The 20,296-nt window shown below is 36.6% G+C and overlaps 1 protein-coding gene across 5 annotated transcripts in view; it reads left to right on the forward strand.

The window, feature by feature from the left end:
• TRPS1 (transcriptional repressor GATA binding 1) overlaps positions 1-15,070 on the forward strand; it is a 240,607-nt gene extending 225,537 nt beyond the window's left edge. For all 5 annotated transcript variants that reach the window (XM_081070309.1, XM_081070308.1, XM_081070307.1 and 2 more), the window contains exons 5-6: positions 5,086-5,208; positions 8,209-15,070. In XM_081070309.1, the coding sequence (XP_080926435.1) occupies positions 5,086-5,208; positions 8,209-9,270 (1,185 nt within the window). In that variant the 3' untranslated portion in view covers positions 9,271-15,070. The remainder of the gene's footprint in view (positions 1-5,085; positions 5,209-8,208) is intronic.
• The last annotated feature ends 5,226 nt before the right edge of the window (positions 15,071-20,296 follow it).

A 20,296-nucleotide genomic window follows, 5' to 3' on the forward strand; every position in this document is an offset into this window, starting at 1 on the left:
CACATTCCTTCACCGATGGAGACTTTTAATAACTTGGAGATGAATATTCATGTCTCAAAATGTTAAGCCACTTGAATGAATAATTCAATCAAATTTACTGTTTATTTATCAAATGAAATTGATTCTTTGTTAATAATGAAATTTGAAAACCTTAAAATGCTTGTTTTGGGCTGATCTTCAAATAATAAAATAAGCAATAAAAACATCTGAACCAATTTAAAACTTAACTAATTAATTAATTATTATTTTTTTTTTTTTGGCTAAAGTCACATCTGGGTTTATCAGCACATGTGCCAAGGCTTAACCCAGAGTGATATATAACTGACTAATTTAAGCCCCCAAAAGCAAAACTTGAATTGGAAGCTTTGATAAAAGTCTAACAATAGTGATACCCTACCCTATTAGGTTAACTGTGAACCTAATAACTAAAGGTTGTTTTTTGGTTGTTGTTTCTTTTTTCTTTTTTTCCAGTAGTTATTTAGTCATTATAGTTCTTTGGTATACTCTATAGCAGGAAAAAAATAGTATGTTGGATTTAAAGTGTATGTTATATTAAGTGATGAATGCGTCCGTCATTTTCTGTTTCCAATCCTCGTATGGATGATTGTCCAAATTCATCACCTAAATTGCTGTTGTAAAAATCAATATTGTGGTGATGATACATTTGAAATTTAGAAAGGAAAAGTGATCCAAAGAATTCTCAGTGATTATCACTGAAAAGCACTTGGCTAGGCCAATCACTGGACTGGCCTCCAAATTCCTTACAATTAACTGTTCCTACCACTACCCTTCCTTTTCACACAGGAAATGACCAGCCAACAGAAATAACATGGAGGCAACACAAATGTGACCTAACAGTTACTAGACAAACCATTAAAACTTGCAGTTAAAAAAAAAAAAAAAAAAAAGGCAATCAGTTCCTTGAATTGATTCCAGAATTTTCTCTGTAGAAATTTTCAGTTGAGGGTACTGTCATATAGATTTGGGTTTTCGGCCAGACTTCCTTCACTCTCGCTCTTCGCTCTTCTTTGACCCCACATAGAAGAAGAAAGTACACCTAGGGAAGGCAAAGGATGCTTTGACTGGTTTTGCGTCAGCCTGAGAGGAGAGGAGTGGTGATGCCATTGATGTTACCTGCCAGCTGCTTATTTCTATCGTTTCCTCTCCCACAAGTGTCCTTACATATAGGACTCGATCCTTTTCTCTTCTCCACAAGGTCATGGAGCTACACATTACTAGTAACTCTTTAAAACAGTGTGTAGGAAAAGGAAAAACAATCTTAATCGTGTTCATACACATGCACATATGAAACCATCGGTGACATATGAATATAATGATCTATAGAAAGGAGAGTCAGAGCTTCGTTCTACCTGACCTTGTAGCCTCAGGACCTAAAAAGTGCCTGGCTTCAGCTGTTTCTCAAAAATAAGTGTGGGATGTAGGATTGGAAAATGCATTCTCTTGATTTTATTTTCTACATCATTAGCCATCTCTGTCCAATTGCGGTTAAATTTGTCAATCTGAATGCGAGACATATGAAAGGGTTATTTTTTAAAAGTTGGGTGTTTTTTTTTTCCCCCAAAATTGGAGTGACTACTAATGATAAAGATAATAGCAGGAGAGATTATCTTCAACTTTATTAATGTGTAGCCACTCAAGATAGAACGTTTTCCTAGATGCTTAATACTTACAATATTTGATGACTGTGAGGAGACATGATTTCTCTCCTTTACAAACATAGTGTAAAAGAATGCCAAAATATTGTAAAACTGTATAGTGCACACACAGTGTGATAAACTATGATGAAAATAAGGTCTTCAGTGCCTTTCTTTGTCTTTAACAAGGCCAAGCTTGTTTTTAAAAAGTGGGGCAGGGGAAACCTCTATTCTGCCTTCCTTTGGCAACAGACTGCTTCTCTGTGCTTGATTGGGCTAAGGATATTGATAACTTCACAAGAAATGCCTTACTGTGTTCAGCCAGATAACATCATACACAGTGGGACCAGGTCACGGTTCTCATCTGTGTTGTATTTAGAGAGAGATGTGGCATAGTTTTAGGATTCCGTGGTCACACAGCAAAGGACATTATCCACTGCTCCCACCTTCTCTGCTGCTTGCAGAAATTCCAAGTGTACCAAAAACAAGGTTCTGCAGTGCTTACCAAAGTGATAGAGTTGTTTAGATGGGAGGTAACTTAATGGGTGAAGTATTTCTCACCTACCTCCCACTCTCCACCCCCACATAAGCATGCTCCTATTGAATTCTAGGTGTGAACACCTAGATATTTCACTCTGACTCAACTTTCCATTCTCATATTTGATAAGATTGACTCAAATGAAATACATTTGATAATATCCAACTATACGTTTTAAGCATATCTAAAATGTTCAATAAGTAGATTAAGGAGGTAAAAAAACTAACAAAATATTTTTCTTACAAAAGAAATATAATTGAATCACCTTGACAAATAGCTAACTTTTATTGAGCATTTACTATATCTCTGGCACAGTTTTGATTGCATCTATTAACCCACATTAATATTCTCAGTAGCTCCCATTTAAAGATGGGGACATTTAAGCATTGAGAGATTAGGTAACTTTTCCAAAGTTGCACCCAGCAAAAGCCAGGAACATATTTTGAATACAAGTAGTGTGATACCTAAATCTGATTATTAACCTTTGTGCCACACTGACTCTTGAGTACTGAATCCAGGGAACTCCGGATGCATTTAAAATTAGATACAGTTTACCTAAAATATACCAGCCTTTATTGGAGCAAAAGTGCTCCATAAAGCAAGATACGCCTGTGGAAACTGGTGCTGTAATTTCAGGATTTTTTGTTCTAACTAATGAAGGGCATTTTTCTTTGCAAGAGAATTAAGCACAAAATTGTGCAAGGATTGAAACACTCTCTGAAACCAGGATTACACCCACTTTGGCAAGCTGTATCAAGCACCCAGGGCAGAAGGAAAGAAAAGCAGGCTGGAGTGACTGGTTACACATTCAAATTTGAGCCTCTGCCACACAAGTGGGTTACTTTCCAAATGGACATTTACATTGCCTTTATGTGAATCAAGTTGGCGTTTATTTGCCAAACGTGTTATTTAGATCTAGGAAAAAAGACAGCGTGGCCCCAGGGAAATTTCACAATTATAACCTAACTAGATTCCCCAATCTACTTTCGATAAAGGGAGCCCCTGAGTGTTTGATAAACACAACCTCTAATAGCTCATTGGTTTTCAGGAAGCAGCGGTCTCTACTTTTGCAGTAGGTTCCAACTGGGACTTGTGGACTGACACCCAATGTTTGCTGTTGCTCTTGTTGGGATTGAGAAACACATGATACATTCCTGGTCCTGACTTGGGAGGAAGAAGAAAAAGGGGAGCCAGAGATTATCTCTGTGAAAAAAAATCTAGCTTTTATTACATCACCTAAAGTAGCACAACCTGCTACACTAATGAAATCGTGTTCTTGGTTGAAAAGGGCAATTGTTAGCCTGACTTTGTGCTCACTAAAAACATTCCCCAACCTTGTTAAATTATTGCTCTCATTTCAGATTTTTATGGCTGTGCAGCTTACCAGCCCTCATTTCTTTACGTTTCATTCATTTTCCTTGTATTGATGATTAATGGAGGATGTCGAATGTTAGAGTGAGCAGGCATCAGCAATTGCAAGATCATAATTAGTTTAGCTGACGAGGGCCTCTGATAGCACTTGCATCTGGATGGAAAAATTACCCTATAGGGAACTGGCTGCTCACCAGGTCTTTTTAGTGATACATTGTGAAACACCCGATGAATCAAATGCCCTTTCAATGCCAAGAAAGTGTTCCAGTCTTGAAGCCAAAATTATGTCTGCAGAAAGCTTTCCATTTGAAATGTATCAGAGTACAATTACAACCATTGTATTTTCTTGGCAGGGATACCACTGGTCTACAGTATGGACTCAAGTTAAATAAATTGACTAAATTTTATGAATCCCTGAAATTTTGACTTACAGTGTTTGTAATTTTAAATTTAGAATAAAATTGGGTTCCAGCAAGACTTTTTCCACTTCTTATCTAACATTCATATTTTATCATTAAAGGCTTTGCTTCCTAGAGAAAGGAGAGCTGAGTTGCAATTCAGGCTGCCTTTTTTTCTTTTTTTTTTTTTTTCAGCAAGAGAATTCCATTTCCTGCCTGTTAGTATTTGCGCCTACAAACACAGCCTGACTTTTGTTTCAGTGAGAAGTTTAATGGAATCATTAACTTGATAGCAAGAATGGAACAAGCAATTCTAATTATCTACTTTTAAGTATTCTTAGATTATTTTTGAATCTGGCGATTTACAGAATTCAGCCCACTAACATCAATTTGTGTTCGGAAATGCTTGTGATGTCCAAGTTGGAGTCAAATAAAATAATTAAATAGCCGTTGATGGGACTATATTGTATGCTTGAAGCCGGCATCTCAGAAGGGTTCTCGTTAGTAATCACTTCTAGTTGACTGAAGTTTCTACTGGTTCTCTTAACTTTGGGAAATAGAGGGTGTTGTGTTCTCTTTCAGATTTTACAAACCAAAGACCTCAATTGAGTGTCTTATATTCTCTTAAACTTACGTTTCATGAATGACACACAAAAAGACACAAATCGGGTTTAATTTTACATGGTTGACATGCTGCATTTATTCCAAGCTTGACTATATTTTAAAGCCCAGGTAGCATGTGCTCTTCCTTTTCCAAAGTGTATGAAACATATTGCCATGTTCTGTCTTTTGACTTGCGTTTTGACACTTTTAAAAGGTATATTTTTAGGGTTCAGCGTTTAGGAGCCATCATTAAAGGCACAAAACCCAAAGTTCAAAAAGTTAAAGCTGTTTTCTGTGAAAAGCCTTTGGTGTCCCACACACCTCATCCATCACTGTAGGGTTAATTATAATGAAAATCAGTGGTGCCTATTAAACACAATTGAACCTGACCTCATTATGAGCAGTGTGGTTTTATACTGTCATTGTTGCTAGTCTAAAGACAAAACTCCTGGGTTGATTTGGTCTAACTCCAGTGATCATGTGACTCACCTCTGACCTTGTGTTTTTTTTCCCATTTCAGAGGCGCAGAGGCTCCGGTGTTTTCTGTGCCAATTGCTTGACCACGAAGACCTCTCTCTGGCGAAAGAATGCAAATGGCGGATATGTATGCAACGCGTGTGGCCTCTACCAGAAGCTTCACTCGGTAAGAACTTGTTAGACTGTTTCAAGACCAGCTTTATGAAGCAGCCTGGTCTGTGGTGTGATAAGTACCATTCTCTGGCTTGCAGTGCCTCCCCCCACAGAGCTTTATACAGTCACTTTGAGTGCACTTGTGATTTATGGTGAAATGGCCTTAGATGTTAACGGGGAGATACGTTTGAGATCATTAGTAATGCCTGATGCTTCTTTTGATATAAAAGAGGAAAATGATTGATTTCTGGGAACTTCACATATAACAGAACTTCAAACTAATGGTTATCAGAAGTTGGTGAACTTAATTTTGGTAGAAAGGAGGCATCTTCAAAGTTCACAAATACACAAAAAATTGTTTTGTGTTCTTTTTTTAAAAGAGGACTCACCCATGTTCAGTATAAAATACAGAGCAGGGGAAGAATGCTTATTTTCAAGTTTACATTTGGAATTTGCAAGTGTCATCTTGGCTGCTTTGAGGGCTGGAGGTTGGGTACTTTAAGAAGAGCACTTCTGAACTAAGATACGAAAAAGCCAGCTGAATCTCTGCGATGCTTCCAGTGCGTATTTAAGTGAGGTAACTGAGGGCCCAAAGGGCACACATCAGAGCAGAGTAAGGTGTAAAGCTGCTTTGTGTTTTAAGATCTCTGGCTGGCTCCTTTCTATGGCTTACTGGACTACCTCCAGTATTTCTTCCCAAATTTTAGTTAGAATCCTATAAGAAAATATAAACTTGCAAATTCCCTGGTCTGTATATGCATTTGACTCCCTGAATGGTACTTTTTTAGTTTAGAAAGTTTATCTGCTGACAAGAGCTGCCTTTAAAAATAGGAATACCCCATTTAGTAAACAGAAGTCTGTTTCCCTCTGCCTTTTTCATTTTGTTTGGCATTTTACCATAGTTTTTAGCACAGCCGATGAGTAGATTATAGCTACAGAGAATAAAATTTTAGACAAGATGTCCTGATAAATGGGCCACTGGACTCACTCTTTAAAAAATGGATGCTGCCAACATCACTAATTAGTGATAAACTATAAAAATCTTAGCTATTAGCATGTAGCTAGTAGAAAGATTTTCCCCACGACTACCACACCACCTTACTTTTTTTTTTAATGTTCGCCACTTAAGCACAGCAATAAGCTTCCATTTAATGAGTACTGACATTAATGATTTTAATTGAACTCTAGCCAATCGTAGGCCAGGAATTAAACTACTCTTCCAGCTTCTGATAATTTAACAACTGTGATATAAACTTTTTTTACAGTTATTTTAATATTCATCTCTCCAGAGACGAGATGTTTTCAGTTTTGAGCTTTTTTAAATCGTGGATTTAAATACATAAACGTTATACTCACATTTCATGTCAAAGACTGCCACAAAAGTTATGAAAGTTTAAAAAAGATATTAATGCAAATTTCAGGTTTCTTTATGAGATAGAAATTAAATACTGCATATTTTTATAATACGAATATGAGCTCTTTATACACCTGAACACTCTGAACAAAATAAATGAACATGGCATATCCAAGGGATGTGTCATTTTTATTCTGAAACCAGTAATTGAATTGTCAGTACCAAGTGTGTTATCTTTCTTTCCTTCAAAAAAACCTTCATGACACTAGACACATTCCAAAAAGGATTTATATTTATATTTTTTTAATATATAAAAGACACTCTCCTGCATTCCTATTTCTAGGAATAATTCACAAATTACATATTGTATATATTCATATGTTATGGGGAAATTGTTCCTGTTACAATAATCTTTTAGATCAATCAGATTTTAGTCCATTTAAAGATTCTTACACATTTTTAACTGTAAATATACATGAATTTATTAAACTTATTCTTTTGATTTTATAAATCAAATTTAGGGCTCTTACTGCAAGTACACTTTTTATTATAGTATTATCTATGGATTTTAGTTATAAAATATAAATACCTGTTGAAGATATACATAAATACCAATCATATAGTACTTAAGCTGAATAAAATACTTAAGCTGAGGAAAAGTCAGGATTCAATTTAAGTACAGAGTACAGAGGTAGAATGACAGATCGGATATTTGAACCAAGACTACACATGAATTTATATTTGCAACAGAAAACAAATGCTTCACCTGTTAACAAGGAAAATCTTCCCTAGTGAATGTAAAATATTATGAAAGGAAAAATGAGAGATTAGGGGTTGGGAAAAAACTCCCACTAACATGGCTTTGATTACCTGATAACTTTCCTCATGATTCTGTCAGTTTGTGTGTTTTTTTTGTGCTCTGATATATTTTGTATTCACATTTGTGATTATTTAAAAGAATGTATGCATTAGTTAGCTCAGGCTGCCATAACAAAATACCGTAGACTGGGTGGCTTAGAAATATTTTCCCACAGTTCTGGGGGCTGAGAGTCTGAGATCAGAGTCCCAGCATGGTCGGGTTTTAGTGAGAGTTCTCTTCCTGGCTTTCAGAAGGCCACCGTCTCACTGTGTCCTCATTTAACCTTATTTACCTCCTAAAGACCATATTCGCTCCAGATACAGTCACATTGGGGATTAGAGATTCAATGTATGAATATGGGAGGGACACAATTCAATGTATAGCAATGCATACTTTTTCCACAGTTGTCATCAAACTATCTCTCATGTTACTGTGTTGACTCAAAAGTGGAGAAATATCAGAAAAATCACATTTCTGCAAGTAACTTTCTCCACGATTTTATCCCTAAATGATGCAATTCAAAACATCCATTGAGTTTGGAAAAGCTGTGTTTAAGTATATTAAAGTTTTCAGTTCCTCCCTGCAAAGATGGGCATGATTTAATTAGGTTAAAAAAGTGTGCTTTGGTTTCTTCCTCTGGTCCTGCTTAGGGCCAAAAGAGGAGATTTAGTAAATCTATAACATAAAGCCTATTCTTACTTTGAACTTAAGCATGGTTTCTATTTGTAAGGAATTGCTAATGAATTTTAATGTATTTTTTAATGTTTTCCTTTTATGTATTGTGTGTGCGTTCTCTGCAGACTCCCAGGCCTTTAAACATCATTAAACAAAACAACGGTGAGCAGATTATTAGGAGAAGAACAAGAAAACGCCTTAACCCAGAGGCACTTCAGGCTGAACAGCTCAACAAGCAGCAGAGGGGTGGTAGTGAGGAGCAGGTCAATGGAAGCCCCTTAGAAAGGAGGTCAGAAGACCATTTAACTGAAGGTCACCAGAGAGAAATTCCGCTCCCGAGCCTGAGTAAATACGAAGCCCAGGGTTCATTGACTAAAAGCCATTCTGCTCAGCCTCCAGTCCTGGTCAGCCAAACTCTGGATATTCACAAAAGGATGCAGCCTTTGCACATTCAGATAAAAAGTCCTCAGGAAAGTACTGGAGACCCAGGAAATAGTTCATCTGTATCTGAAGGGAAAGGAAGTTCTGAGAGAGGCAGTCCCATAGAAAAATACATGAGACCTGCGAAACACCCAAATTATTCACCACCAGGCAGCCCTATTGAAAAGTACCAGTACCCCCTTTTTGGACTTCCCTTTGTACATAATGACTTCCAGAGTGAAGCTGATTGGCTGCGGTTCTGGAGTAAATATAAGCTCTCCGTTCCTGGGAATCCGCACTACTTGAGTCATGTGCCTGGCCTACCAAATCCTTGCCAAAACTATGTGCCTTATCCCACCTTCAATCTGCCTCCTCATTTTTCAGCTGTTGGATCTGACAATGACATTCCTCTAGATTTGGCGATCAAGCATTCCAGACCTGGGCCAACTGCAAACGGTGCCGCCAAGGAAAAAACAAAGGCACCATCAAATGTAAAAAATGAAGGTCCCTTGAATGTAGTAAAAACAGAGAAAGTTGATAGAAGTACTCAAGATGAACTTTCCACAAAATGTGTGCACTGTGGCATTGTCTTTCTGGATGAAGTGATGTATGCTTTGCATATGAGTTGCCATGGTGACAGTGGACCTTTCCAGTGCAGCATATGCCAGCATCTTTGCACGGACAAATATGACTTCACAACTCATATCCAGAGGGGCCTGCATAGGAACAATGCACAAGCGGAAAAAAATGGAAAACCTAAAGAGTAAAACCTTAGCACTTAGCACAATTAAATAATAGAAATAGGTTTTCTTGATGGGAATTCAATAGCTTGTAATGTCTTATGAAGACCTATTAAAAAACAATACTTCATAGAGCCTGCCTTATCCAACATGAAATTCCCTTCTTTTATTATTCTTTCTTTTGATGAGTAGGTTACCAAGATTAAAAAGTGAGACAAATGGTCAGTGAGAAAAAATAAAATGGAAGATGGTAAATAGTCATGTTCTAGAACCTAGTAAGTCAAAACCATCTTGGTGAATGTGTACGGTGGGAACGAACCATAAGAAGTATCATCAGACTATAATAATTATGTTTGTAAAGAAAGATCAAAGCTGTCTAGAATTTGAAAGCTTTTACATATTATAAGTCTAAAGCAGTATTGGGCTGGCCATTAGCTCATTTGTTCAAAAACCCATAAATTGTTGCCTAAATTTACAAGTATCATGAAATCCTAGGCAGGCAAGGAGAAATCTAATCTCCAGGGCAGTGAAAGGAAAATGGCGCCCTCTTAACATCAGTCTCCTCTCGTTGACCATATTTCAGATTTAGACGTAGAAATGAGAGCCCGTGGTTAGGCTTGGTGTGAGATCAGCAAAAAAACGTGATAGATGGTGGCACAATGTTTTTGGCCAGCCCTGCCTGTACATACACATGCACACCCCCTCTGATATTTTTGTCCTTTAGATGTTCACATATTCCTTTCGAAAGTAGTCCTTTTGTTTGCAATTTAGGTTCATTTTGTCCAAATATATATGCATTTTTAAAACCAATGTCCTCAGTGCTTATGTAGTAATTTTATTTTAGCCAGATATTTTCTTTCTTGTATGTGATGAACCAGTGTGGATTTGTTTTTTAAGCCTCCTCTTGATCACTAATCTCACTTGGCACATTCTAACTAAAGCGATCCCCTCCATTCAAAAGAATAGATGGACACAAAAGTTCAGACCATGGGCTTAATTTGTGTAGAACACATGGTATTTCTCCACAAGGTAACCTGCTGTATTTATTTATTTTCTTTTGGTTAAATATAATTTCCAAGCTTTGTGGTCAGGCAGCGTCTAAGGTTACGTTACCACAGACTGACGGTATGTATACCAATCAATCCCTTCATTAGATGTATACAGATTTAGTTAAGTAGCATTAAATAGGATTTTTAGCAGTATGTCTTCATAGTACTTTTAATACTTAAGGCTTTGTACAACTATCCATGAAGGGAAAGCTCCTCAGCATAACTGCTCAGGGAAATAGGGCTAAATAACTGAACATTAAATAATTGGTTAAAGGTGCTGTTAGTCGAGCCTCAATGCTTGCTACAAGGATGTATGTACAAGGACTGACTTTAATAATTTGCATTATATTGTCCCAACCAGTAGTTTATTTTTTTGCCACGGAGATATAGAAGATATTACAAGCTACTGGATGCACTGTCAGATTAACTTATTTCATTAAAGAAGTTGGGAGAACAAATAGGAAAAAAAAACTTATTTTTCTAGTAAATATTAATGTATTACATTTCAAATAATGGTGCCTGACATATTGAATAATTATTTTCTACAGTGTACGTATGCAACAAAGATATTCCATCATGCATTAGAGTCAGTTCTGGCTCTGCCTAGCTGTTTACATTTGCAAATGTAGCAAACAAGGTAATGAAGCAACTATTTCTATGGCGGTAGATATCTTTTGGTGTGTGTGTGTGTATGTGTGTGTGTGTGTGTGTGTGGGTGGGTGCGCATTAAAGTTGTAAACGGTAACATGAAACAAATGGAAGTTCTTGATATAATGGTATGGAAAACAAGAAGGAAATGAAAATATTTTTATGCCTACTTAGGAAAAAAAGGGTAGCACTATTCATTCCAAGTACTTTCTTTTTTTTGTTTAATTTTTAAGCTCTTAACTCACATTGTTATGCTTAAAATGATACACATATATCCTCTTTTTATTGCTTTGTCTATGTTTCAGATGAAACATTGCAGAAATTATTTTGATAAGTGCTGCTGGAACCTGCAGCACTGATGTTTTTATTGCATTCTGTAGTCGCATTTGCACTCCATTTTTACATTAATTCGCAGTTGCTTTGTATTGTTTTGTTTTGTTTGGGTTTTGTTTCTTTTTTACAGTGCCAGGTCTTCGGTTCTTAAAATTGGATGGCAGGTAGAGTTCAACCAGATTGTGACTATTGTAGTGAATGAAGCTAAAATGATGTCTTTCTGATGTTGTGTTGTCATTTCCATTCTTGCATTTTTGTTTTCATGTTAAAAAAAATAGAGAGAAAGAGACAAAGAAAGAAGGAAAGAAAGAAATCAGGACTAAGCCTTCTGCTTCAGTTTCATTTTTAAAGGGCTCTATTCTGATCTCACCTGTCCGGTAGCTCTCATATTCACATAAACTAAAATAAAGAGGTGGAATGAGGAGCTTTGACATTCAAATTATGTGATGTAATTTATCTTTCTTAGGAATCTAATGAATGCATCTCAAATGTACAGGCAGAGTTGAGAGGTGGCAATTAATAGCTAAAATAAACAGAAGAGATTTCCCAAATAATAACACAGTATTTAATTTTCTTAGTAAAAAGACGAGTAACAAAGTGCACTCTGGCTATCCTCAAGCAACATTATATGTGGACTGCTCAAATCAGCAAAATACCAGAAGTTTGGTTAAGTTGGGCGATGTTACAGGTATGACTTTGGGGGCAACACAACTCCGTCAGCAGTTTCGTCAGTGTGTCAGACACAAACAAGTTGTTCACTTTTGGCATGTATGCCTTTTTATTTTTATCTGGTTCGTTTTTGTTTTTTTCTCAGACAGACTGGGTAGTAATGTTTAGCATTGGAAAATACATATCACTATTCTTGGAATATTTATGGTCAGCCTACTTTTGGTAGAATATTCTTGGATAGCATGGACACACTAGACCTTATTCTGTATTTCTTTGTTATTGATTTTCATTTTTCTTTTCATTGTTATCCATATTTTGATGGAGAAGAGGTTGGGCTTTTTTAAAAAGATGAAAATTTATCGTAACACTAAAATACCCCTTGTTTTATGACTTAATGAAAACCCTTTGTTCCATCTTCCATAATATCTTACAAATATGATTGGTCGTTATTTTTATTTGTTTTTTAGAGGTCTGAGTCAATTCCTTTTAAGTTGCGATTTTTAAATGACCTATGTAGGTACTTAATTTTTTTGAGGACTTCCAAGGTGATTTAGAAATTTCCCCTCTTGGAAAAGGCTTCCCCTGTGATGAAAACTATATGCCAGCTAAAATTGTATGCTGTTTGAAAATTGTTCTAAGTCTTTTAAAATGACTTGTCTATATTCTGAATCAAGCTTTGGGTCAAAATTTAGGCCAGGACCAGCTCATACATTTTCATTCTCCTTTCCTCACTCTTTCTCCTTTCATCTCTTACCCATATATTCATAATGTTTTTGCGGATAGAAAAATCATCAAGAGCCAGCCCACCTCACAAGGTTGTGGATTGGAAGACACTACACGACTCTAAGTAAATGAGAAAAGGATGGAGCTCTCAACGTTAACATGTTAACTCTGTAGTTCCCAAGGGAAAGAGCGTGCCCATTCTTACTACATGACATATTGAGATGTTCTTTTTAAAATAAAATAAAAATCAACTTTTAAGATAGTGATGTTTTGTTCTAAATGGTTCTCTTTTAGTAACGGTAGATTTTAGAAAACAAGCATGGGAATTCTTTCCTAAGATAATATTAATGAGAAGAAGAAAAAAGTGATTACTTTTAACAGCTCTTTGTTGAAGCCTGTGGTAGCACATTATGTTTATGATTGCACTTGTGCACATACCCTATTATGATCCAATGCAAATACAGCTCCAAAAATATGAAATGTATATATATTTTAAAAATGCCTGAGGATATACATTTTCCTTGATAAATTGAGGGGTATCAGTACTGCTTAATATTAAAAATAATTATTAGCCTCCTGCTGTGTGGCTAGCAAAACATCACAAGGTGACCTGTCTTGAGACCTCTGAACTGCCTGTCTGTTTAGTTAGTGAACATTAACGCAACTCTGTATAGAGACGGAATGTCTGTCATCCAGTGGTGGAAGCATGAAGTAAAGCTGGTGGTCAACTCCTGTGCTGTATGCCAGCCTTTTACCTAAAGTTTATGTGAGCTCACAGCTTCCTGGCTTTGGGTTGAGGGCCCTGGCAAAAAAAGAAAAACACCGCAGGGCATCTGTGGTGAGCAAGTAGGTAAAAGTTTGCTGACTATCCTAGATCACAGGAGAAAACAAAGTATTCATATTCAACCTGAACATGAAACTAAATGTGCTAACCAAAGGTAGGTACTTTTAGGTGGAATTCTATCAGTGGGCAACTGTACATGAGAAGAGAAGAGAAAGACAAGCATCGAGACCTTGAAGGGCTGTGTTATTTTCCCAAAGAAAGACTTGGCCAAGGGCAGAAGGCATGGCTTCTTTCAAGAGCACTTCCTTTTGGTTTTCCAGTTGCTGTCTCATAGAGAGTGGACTCAAGTGTTCTGATAGCGGTGCAATTGTTTAGAAATCATCCACAGTTATTACAGTAACTAGGACCTTTGGAAGATGCTAAGGTAGAAGTGTCTCAAGTCAGGGATGAAGAAAATGTGAAATTCAACATTGATCCACAGATGGAAACTGGATCATGAGTGCTCATGTGTTGTTCTCTTGAAAGGAAAGGTAGAGCCGTAAGCTTCGCTTTGTCCTACACCAGAGAAAAGCAAGAGTAACCTTTACATGGAAATAACATTTAGCCTTCATCAGAGAAGATGGTCCTTCAAGACCCCTAAGTCCCAAAACTCTATTCTCATTTTACCCCTGGTTGGTTTTCATTATATGACCTGCAGCAAATCACTTTTTCTTTTTGTGCCTCAGGTTCCTCACCTGTAAAGTGGAAAAAATATATTAATAATAATAATAATATTAATAATAATAATGGTAATGTAGTACTTGTTTGTAAAGCACTTTGAGACCCTTGGTTGAAAGGCACCATGGGAGTGCCAAGTATTATTATATGGCCAAGGGGCTTATTTAAACTCTCAGTTCCCAAGGGCCAGGAGAAGTTGGGGTCATTTTTGTTAGAGATGAGCTGTAAATATCATAACTAGACAGCCTATAGTGTTGGCTATGAAGAGGCAAAACTATTACAAGGCTGATAAAACCATAGTTTCTTAATGGCTACCAACAAGGCAAATATCACAATACGAAATGCCAAATTCCTTAGGGTGGACGATTTGACAACATGGATAATTTTGGGGGTGAGGGAGGGATGGAAGTGGGAAACATCTCAAAATGCCAATGTAAAATTAACTTACAGCAATATTCACCAGCAGAAAATGTCTTTCATATGGAATGATTTCATGTTGCTAAGAAAGAATTCAATTTGTAGTCCTGATTTGAATACTAGAATGTTGGCTATAATAGTTCTGTTCTTACAACACATGGATTTTTTTGTTGTTGTTTTATTTAATTTTGTTTTCATAGTGCATGTTCATTTCTACTCACAAACATGTTCTTGGTGTATTTCTTATGCAAACAATCTTCAGGCAGCAAAGATGTCTGTTACATCTAAACTTGAATAATAAAGTTTTACCACCAGTTATACATAATGGCGTTGGTATGGTTTATATGGATTCACTTTCATCTATGTAGCAATAGGAAATACACACCGTTGTAACATATAGACAGGCTCTGGTGAATTGAGATGGTGAAATCAAATCACCACTTTAAAAAATATGACTAAGATTGAAAAAGCCTGGATTCTCTCAACTTGTTTTGTTTTGCTTTGCTTTCTTTCCTTTAACCAATTTCTTATGGATAGATATTGTGTAAAAAAGTTATAGTTTCTTTAGGAAGATTAACAATAAAAATTGTGTTTATTTCAACATTTATTGAGTATCAAGTATTGAGTGTTTAGTATTGGGTAATAATTATGTTACAATATGTAAAATCTGCTTTTGAAGTTTAACCTTGATTCAGTTCAGTACACCCATATGAATGTGATGTGAAGATCCTGATAAGTCATCGCAAGAATTATATTAATATATGACATGCCTTGTTTGTTTGCTTAAAATGAAATTAATCAGAGGAGGTTTCCTGAAGGATGATTTTGAAAGAGGGAAGAGGCAGAAGAAATCCAGGCAGGAAAGGACCTGAGAACACTCACCCAAGTGTTTTTAACCAACAGGAAAAACACAAAAAGTTTAGGACATAAAGTACATAAATAACTCATTGCTTCAGAAGATTGGTTTTGAAAATGTCAAATTAATTAGTATCTACCCTCCTTGCACAATCTTCACTTCTCATTTTTGTGAACCTAAATTAACAAATCCTTTATTTATTTTTTCTAGCTGTTTCTCTTCTCCCCTGTTTTGAAAACAGCAGAGTAGAGGCTTTGAGAGGCTTTCATAACTGTAATAAGCTTGTTTAAAAGCTAGAGGCAATGTTTTCTAGATAAGAGTATGGTAATAACATTTAATGTGATTTCTTTTCCTTATATAGAATCTGATTCTTCTATCAGGGACCACTTTTCAGATAAAGTTGAATACACTTTGTTCTCACCAAGACTGTCAGAATCCCATTCAAGGAAAACTGTGTGGCCATCAGCTATTTACTATTGTTGGAGGGGAGAGAAGAGTGAGTCAGCGCTGTCTACCCTTCCCTTACCCTTTGGTCTCCCATCTCTGAGGGTAGAGCAGGATTCAGAAACTCAGTTGCACAAAGGAGCAGGGAAGTAGCCTGTGTGGGTGAAGCCAGATGGGTGGAGACTTTGGGAACTGCAGGCTGTAGAAAGGTAGCCTTTCCTCGGCTCTAAATATTGCCAAGCTGACTTGTGTTCCAGGTTTTCAGTTTTTGAGGAAAACTGGACAAAGGGAATTTTATATGAAATCTAATTTTTAATGTCAGTGACTGACTTTTTCTCTTTTAATACTTTAAGCCAAACAAAACACTTGTTCAGAATAAATTCTACCCGTAGACTGGCAGAGTATGACCCCTGGAGCTTGAACAATAGTGAACTCGTAACTGGCAGAGAGGAAATTGGGCAAAAGGCTGAGGTTAGCTGCGGTTCCTCTGGTTTTTGTCTCAGGTTCCAGTGCATCTCCAGCTAGGCCAGGAAACCCAAAAGCTGTGGCGGCAGCACCTGCCTGATTCCTTCAGAGCCAAATCTGCTTAAGACGAAAAACATTTGCACAGAAGAGAAATAAGCCTTATTTTTCGAGCACACTGCACTTACTTTGTACTTTTGTCTTCCATCTTTGTAACCCGAAGTGCAATTTTGTTTTCAACTTTTATTTATTTTTTCATTGCAGTTGACATTCAGAGTTATATGAGTTTCAGGTTTGCAGCATAGTGGTTAGACATCTATATAATTTATGAAATGATCCCCCCAATTACTCTGGTACCCACCTGGCATTATACATATTACTATATTACTGACTATATTCCCTATGCTGTACTTTACATCCCTGTGACCATTCCTTAGGACCCAGCAATTCCACTCCTGGGTATTTATTGAAAGAAATCCAAAACACTAATTCGAAAAGATGCATACACTCACATGTTCACTGCAGCACTATTTACAATACCCAAGATATGGAAGCAACCTAGATGCCCATGATAGACAATGGGATAAGGATGATGTGATTATATATATATATAATGGAATATTACTCGGCCGTGAAAAAGAATGAAATTTACCATTTGTGACAACATGGATGAACCTAGAGGGTGTTATGCTAAGTGAAGTAAGTCAGACACTGTATGATTTCACTTAAATGTGGACCCTAAAGAACAAAATAAAACAAATGTTAATAGATACAGAGAATTTTTCTCTTTTAACACACTGACATGAGCAAAAACTATCAAAAATTGCAAAAGTTAATGTCTAGTCACATCCAAATGTCCTTTTATCCCTCTCCATGTCATATTTTAGAATGAAACTAATGGGTAGAAAAGTAAAGCGTAACTCTAGATGGGAACGGAGGGGCTTTTACTGTTATAGTTGATGATTTTAATGGATTAATTTTTAAAAATAGAAAGTGATTTTTATAATGACATTTTATTGCTAGTTTTATAATCTTCAATATATTCAGAATATCGGTAATCTGAGTCATCTTTCATACATGTTACAGTATTTATATTGAATACATTACATGAAGTAACAACCTCTTCTTTTAACTTCCTGCTCAACAACAATGACACACAGTTAACAAATGTTAACTGTGTTCTTCAGGTAAGCAGTAGAGACTGAGCTAGCAAGGGTTGATAGAGAAAATATAAAAGAAACTATTTAAACTGTATGCGGAAATAGAAGAATATCCAAGTTAAAACTGCATAAGCACTCAAGTGTAAGCAATTTCCCAGGAATATTTATGAAAATGCACGAATACATCACAGACTTTTTCTCAGAACATGTACCACCTCTTACATGAAAGTAATGTCTGCCCTCATCATATTAGGTTGGTGCAAAAGTAATTGCGGTTTAAAAGGTTAAAAAAAAAATTGCAAAAACCGCAATTTTGCACCAATCTAATACACGTAAGTCGTTTTTTTTCGCATAATTCCACCAATGGTATTTTCTTCAGAGCTTAAATTTCCTTAGATATTTTCTTTCTACGTAGTACTACGTAGTATTTATTACCTAAGGGACTAATGTCTCCTGAAAAGCATATATACAACAGTAAATTTACGAAGCTCAATTTGATATTATCATAGTTTGTTTTGTGTCATTTTAATTTTTACAGTTGCCTAATGATTTTTTTTCTCTAGTGAAATCATTGCTGTTATTTTGTTGTTTGTTGGTGATGCCATGCAGTACAAATTCAGGCTTTGTGCATTTATCTATTTAACAAATATTAATTGAGCCTTTGCTATGTACCAGGCACTATTCCAGGCATTCGGATGATCTCAGTGAAAGAAAGTAGGCCCAAACTCCTATTTATATGGAAGGAAGATTGACAATAAACATACATACCCAATAAATATGTGAATAACATTTCATGTTAGAAGATGACAAATGCTCTAGAGAAAAAGTAAAGCGTGTTAAAATGACGAAGGGTAGATGGATGCCATGTTTAACAGGCTAAACGAGTAGAACCCTCATTGAGCCAAGACTTCAAGGAGGGACAGGTAGAGTGAACAGCTGGTGCAGAGGCCCAGAGGTGAGAGTACACCCGATAAGTTTGCAAAGGAACAAGGAAGCCAATATGGCTGGGACAGGGTAAACCAGAGTGGGAGGGTTTAGAAATTCACTCAGAGACTAAAACATGGAGGTGGGAGGAAATATCATTTAGGACACTGTAGTCCCTTTGAGGATGGTGGCTTTTATGCTGTCTGAAATAGGAAAGTATGTCAGCATTTTGAGCAGAGGAGTGTTCTTTGGTTTCTGTTTTAATGGGGCCATTCTCTTCTATGCTTGGAATAAATCAGTGGAAGTAAGGATACAAGGACAGAAACAAGAAGACCAGGTTGTAAGCTAATTTGGTAATCTCTGCAAGAGATGAGAGTAACAGAAAAGCATTAAAACTCCAGAGATTATTTTGGAAGTAGAACAAAACTAGATGGCCTGGATGTAGGGTGTGAGAGAAAGGGAAGAGTAAATCTATTCTTTCAACAGCTCAGAATAGATTTAACAAACCAGTTTTGGAGTTGACAAGGAAAGGAGTGAAATTTTGGACAAGCCACATTTAAGATCCAAACAGAAAGGTCAAGTAGGCTGTTAGATCTATGAGTCGGGAGTTGAGTAATCATTAGCATATAGACAGTATTTAAAATCATGAGACTGGCTGAGATAATCTATGGAGTGAAGAATTAGAGAAGAAAATATGCCCAATATTTAAAATTAGGGAAATGAGACGCTAGCAACAGAAACCCAAGGAGAGAGACCTTGTGAAGTAGAAGAAAAACCAAGAGAGTAAGGTATGGAAACCAAGGAAAACAAAAATGTATCACCAAGGAGGGAGTGATTGACTTTAGAAGATACTGCTGATAGGTCAAGTAAGATAAATACAGAGGATTGGTCATTAGCTTTAGCAATGTGAAGGTCACCAGCAAATTGAACATGCAGGGCCACCTTGCCCCCAAATTGAGAATTTCAGGATGGCAACATCAGAGCATTTAATGAAGCTCAGAGCCCTGTACAAAGGTGCACAGGGAATGTTCCCAATATGCCCATGAAGCTGGCCTTGGTCAACAGTGCATTGGCAACACAGTTTTAGCAGCAAGGTGGGTATGAAAGCCTGATGGAGTACATTTAAGAGAGACTAAGAAGAGAGGTTTGGAGAACTGAGTATATAGAGAAATAATTTGGGGAGCTTTGCTATAAAGAGGATCAGAAAAGGGGGTGATAACTGGCATGAAATGTTGAATCAATAGAACTTTTTTTCTGATTACAGTGGGAAAAATAACATTTTCCTTTGCTCCACAGGATGATGCAGTAGGGAGGGCCTTATGCATGTTACAGGCGAGAGGAGAAAATAGCTGGGGTGTTGTTCTTTAACAGGTGAGCAGATGAAAGGAGATAGGATCTTATGCCCAAGTGGAGAGGATAACTTCAAAAAAGAAACAAAAATAGTTCACATTCATAGTCACAGTTGGCAAAGCAGACTGTGTAGACACAGATGTTGCTACGTGTGTGGATCTGATGGCAGAGTCCCCGGAAGTGCTATTTTCTTGATGAATTGTTTTCCTTGTGGCACTACTGTTCTGCTTATTGCTCCGTTCCAAACTCCAAAGCACTCCATCAGAAACAAGTCAGTTTATACATTAAATAAGCCAATGTGTTTTGGTTTTTTTATCTGTTTTTTTAATATCCCAGTGGCATTTGGATATTTGGATGAAGTCAGAAGACTCACTTGACTGAAGATGGTATTTGAATCTCAAAATCCAAATTACTTCAAATTTTACTTTAAAAATTACTTCTGTAAAAATCTGCCCCAACCTATTCATTTGGTTTACCTAGTTATTTCAAAACATTATTTCTCATTTTCTTAAATGTA

Source organism: Rhinolophus hipposideros (genome assembly GCF_964194185.1).
Source record: "Rhinolophus hipposideros genome assembly, chromosome: 13".
Taxonomy (NCBI): Eukaryota; Metazoa; Chordata; class Mammalia; order Chiroptera; family Rhinolophidae; genus Rhinolophus; species Rhinolophus hipposideros.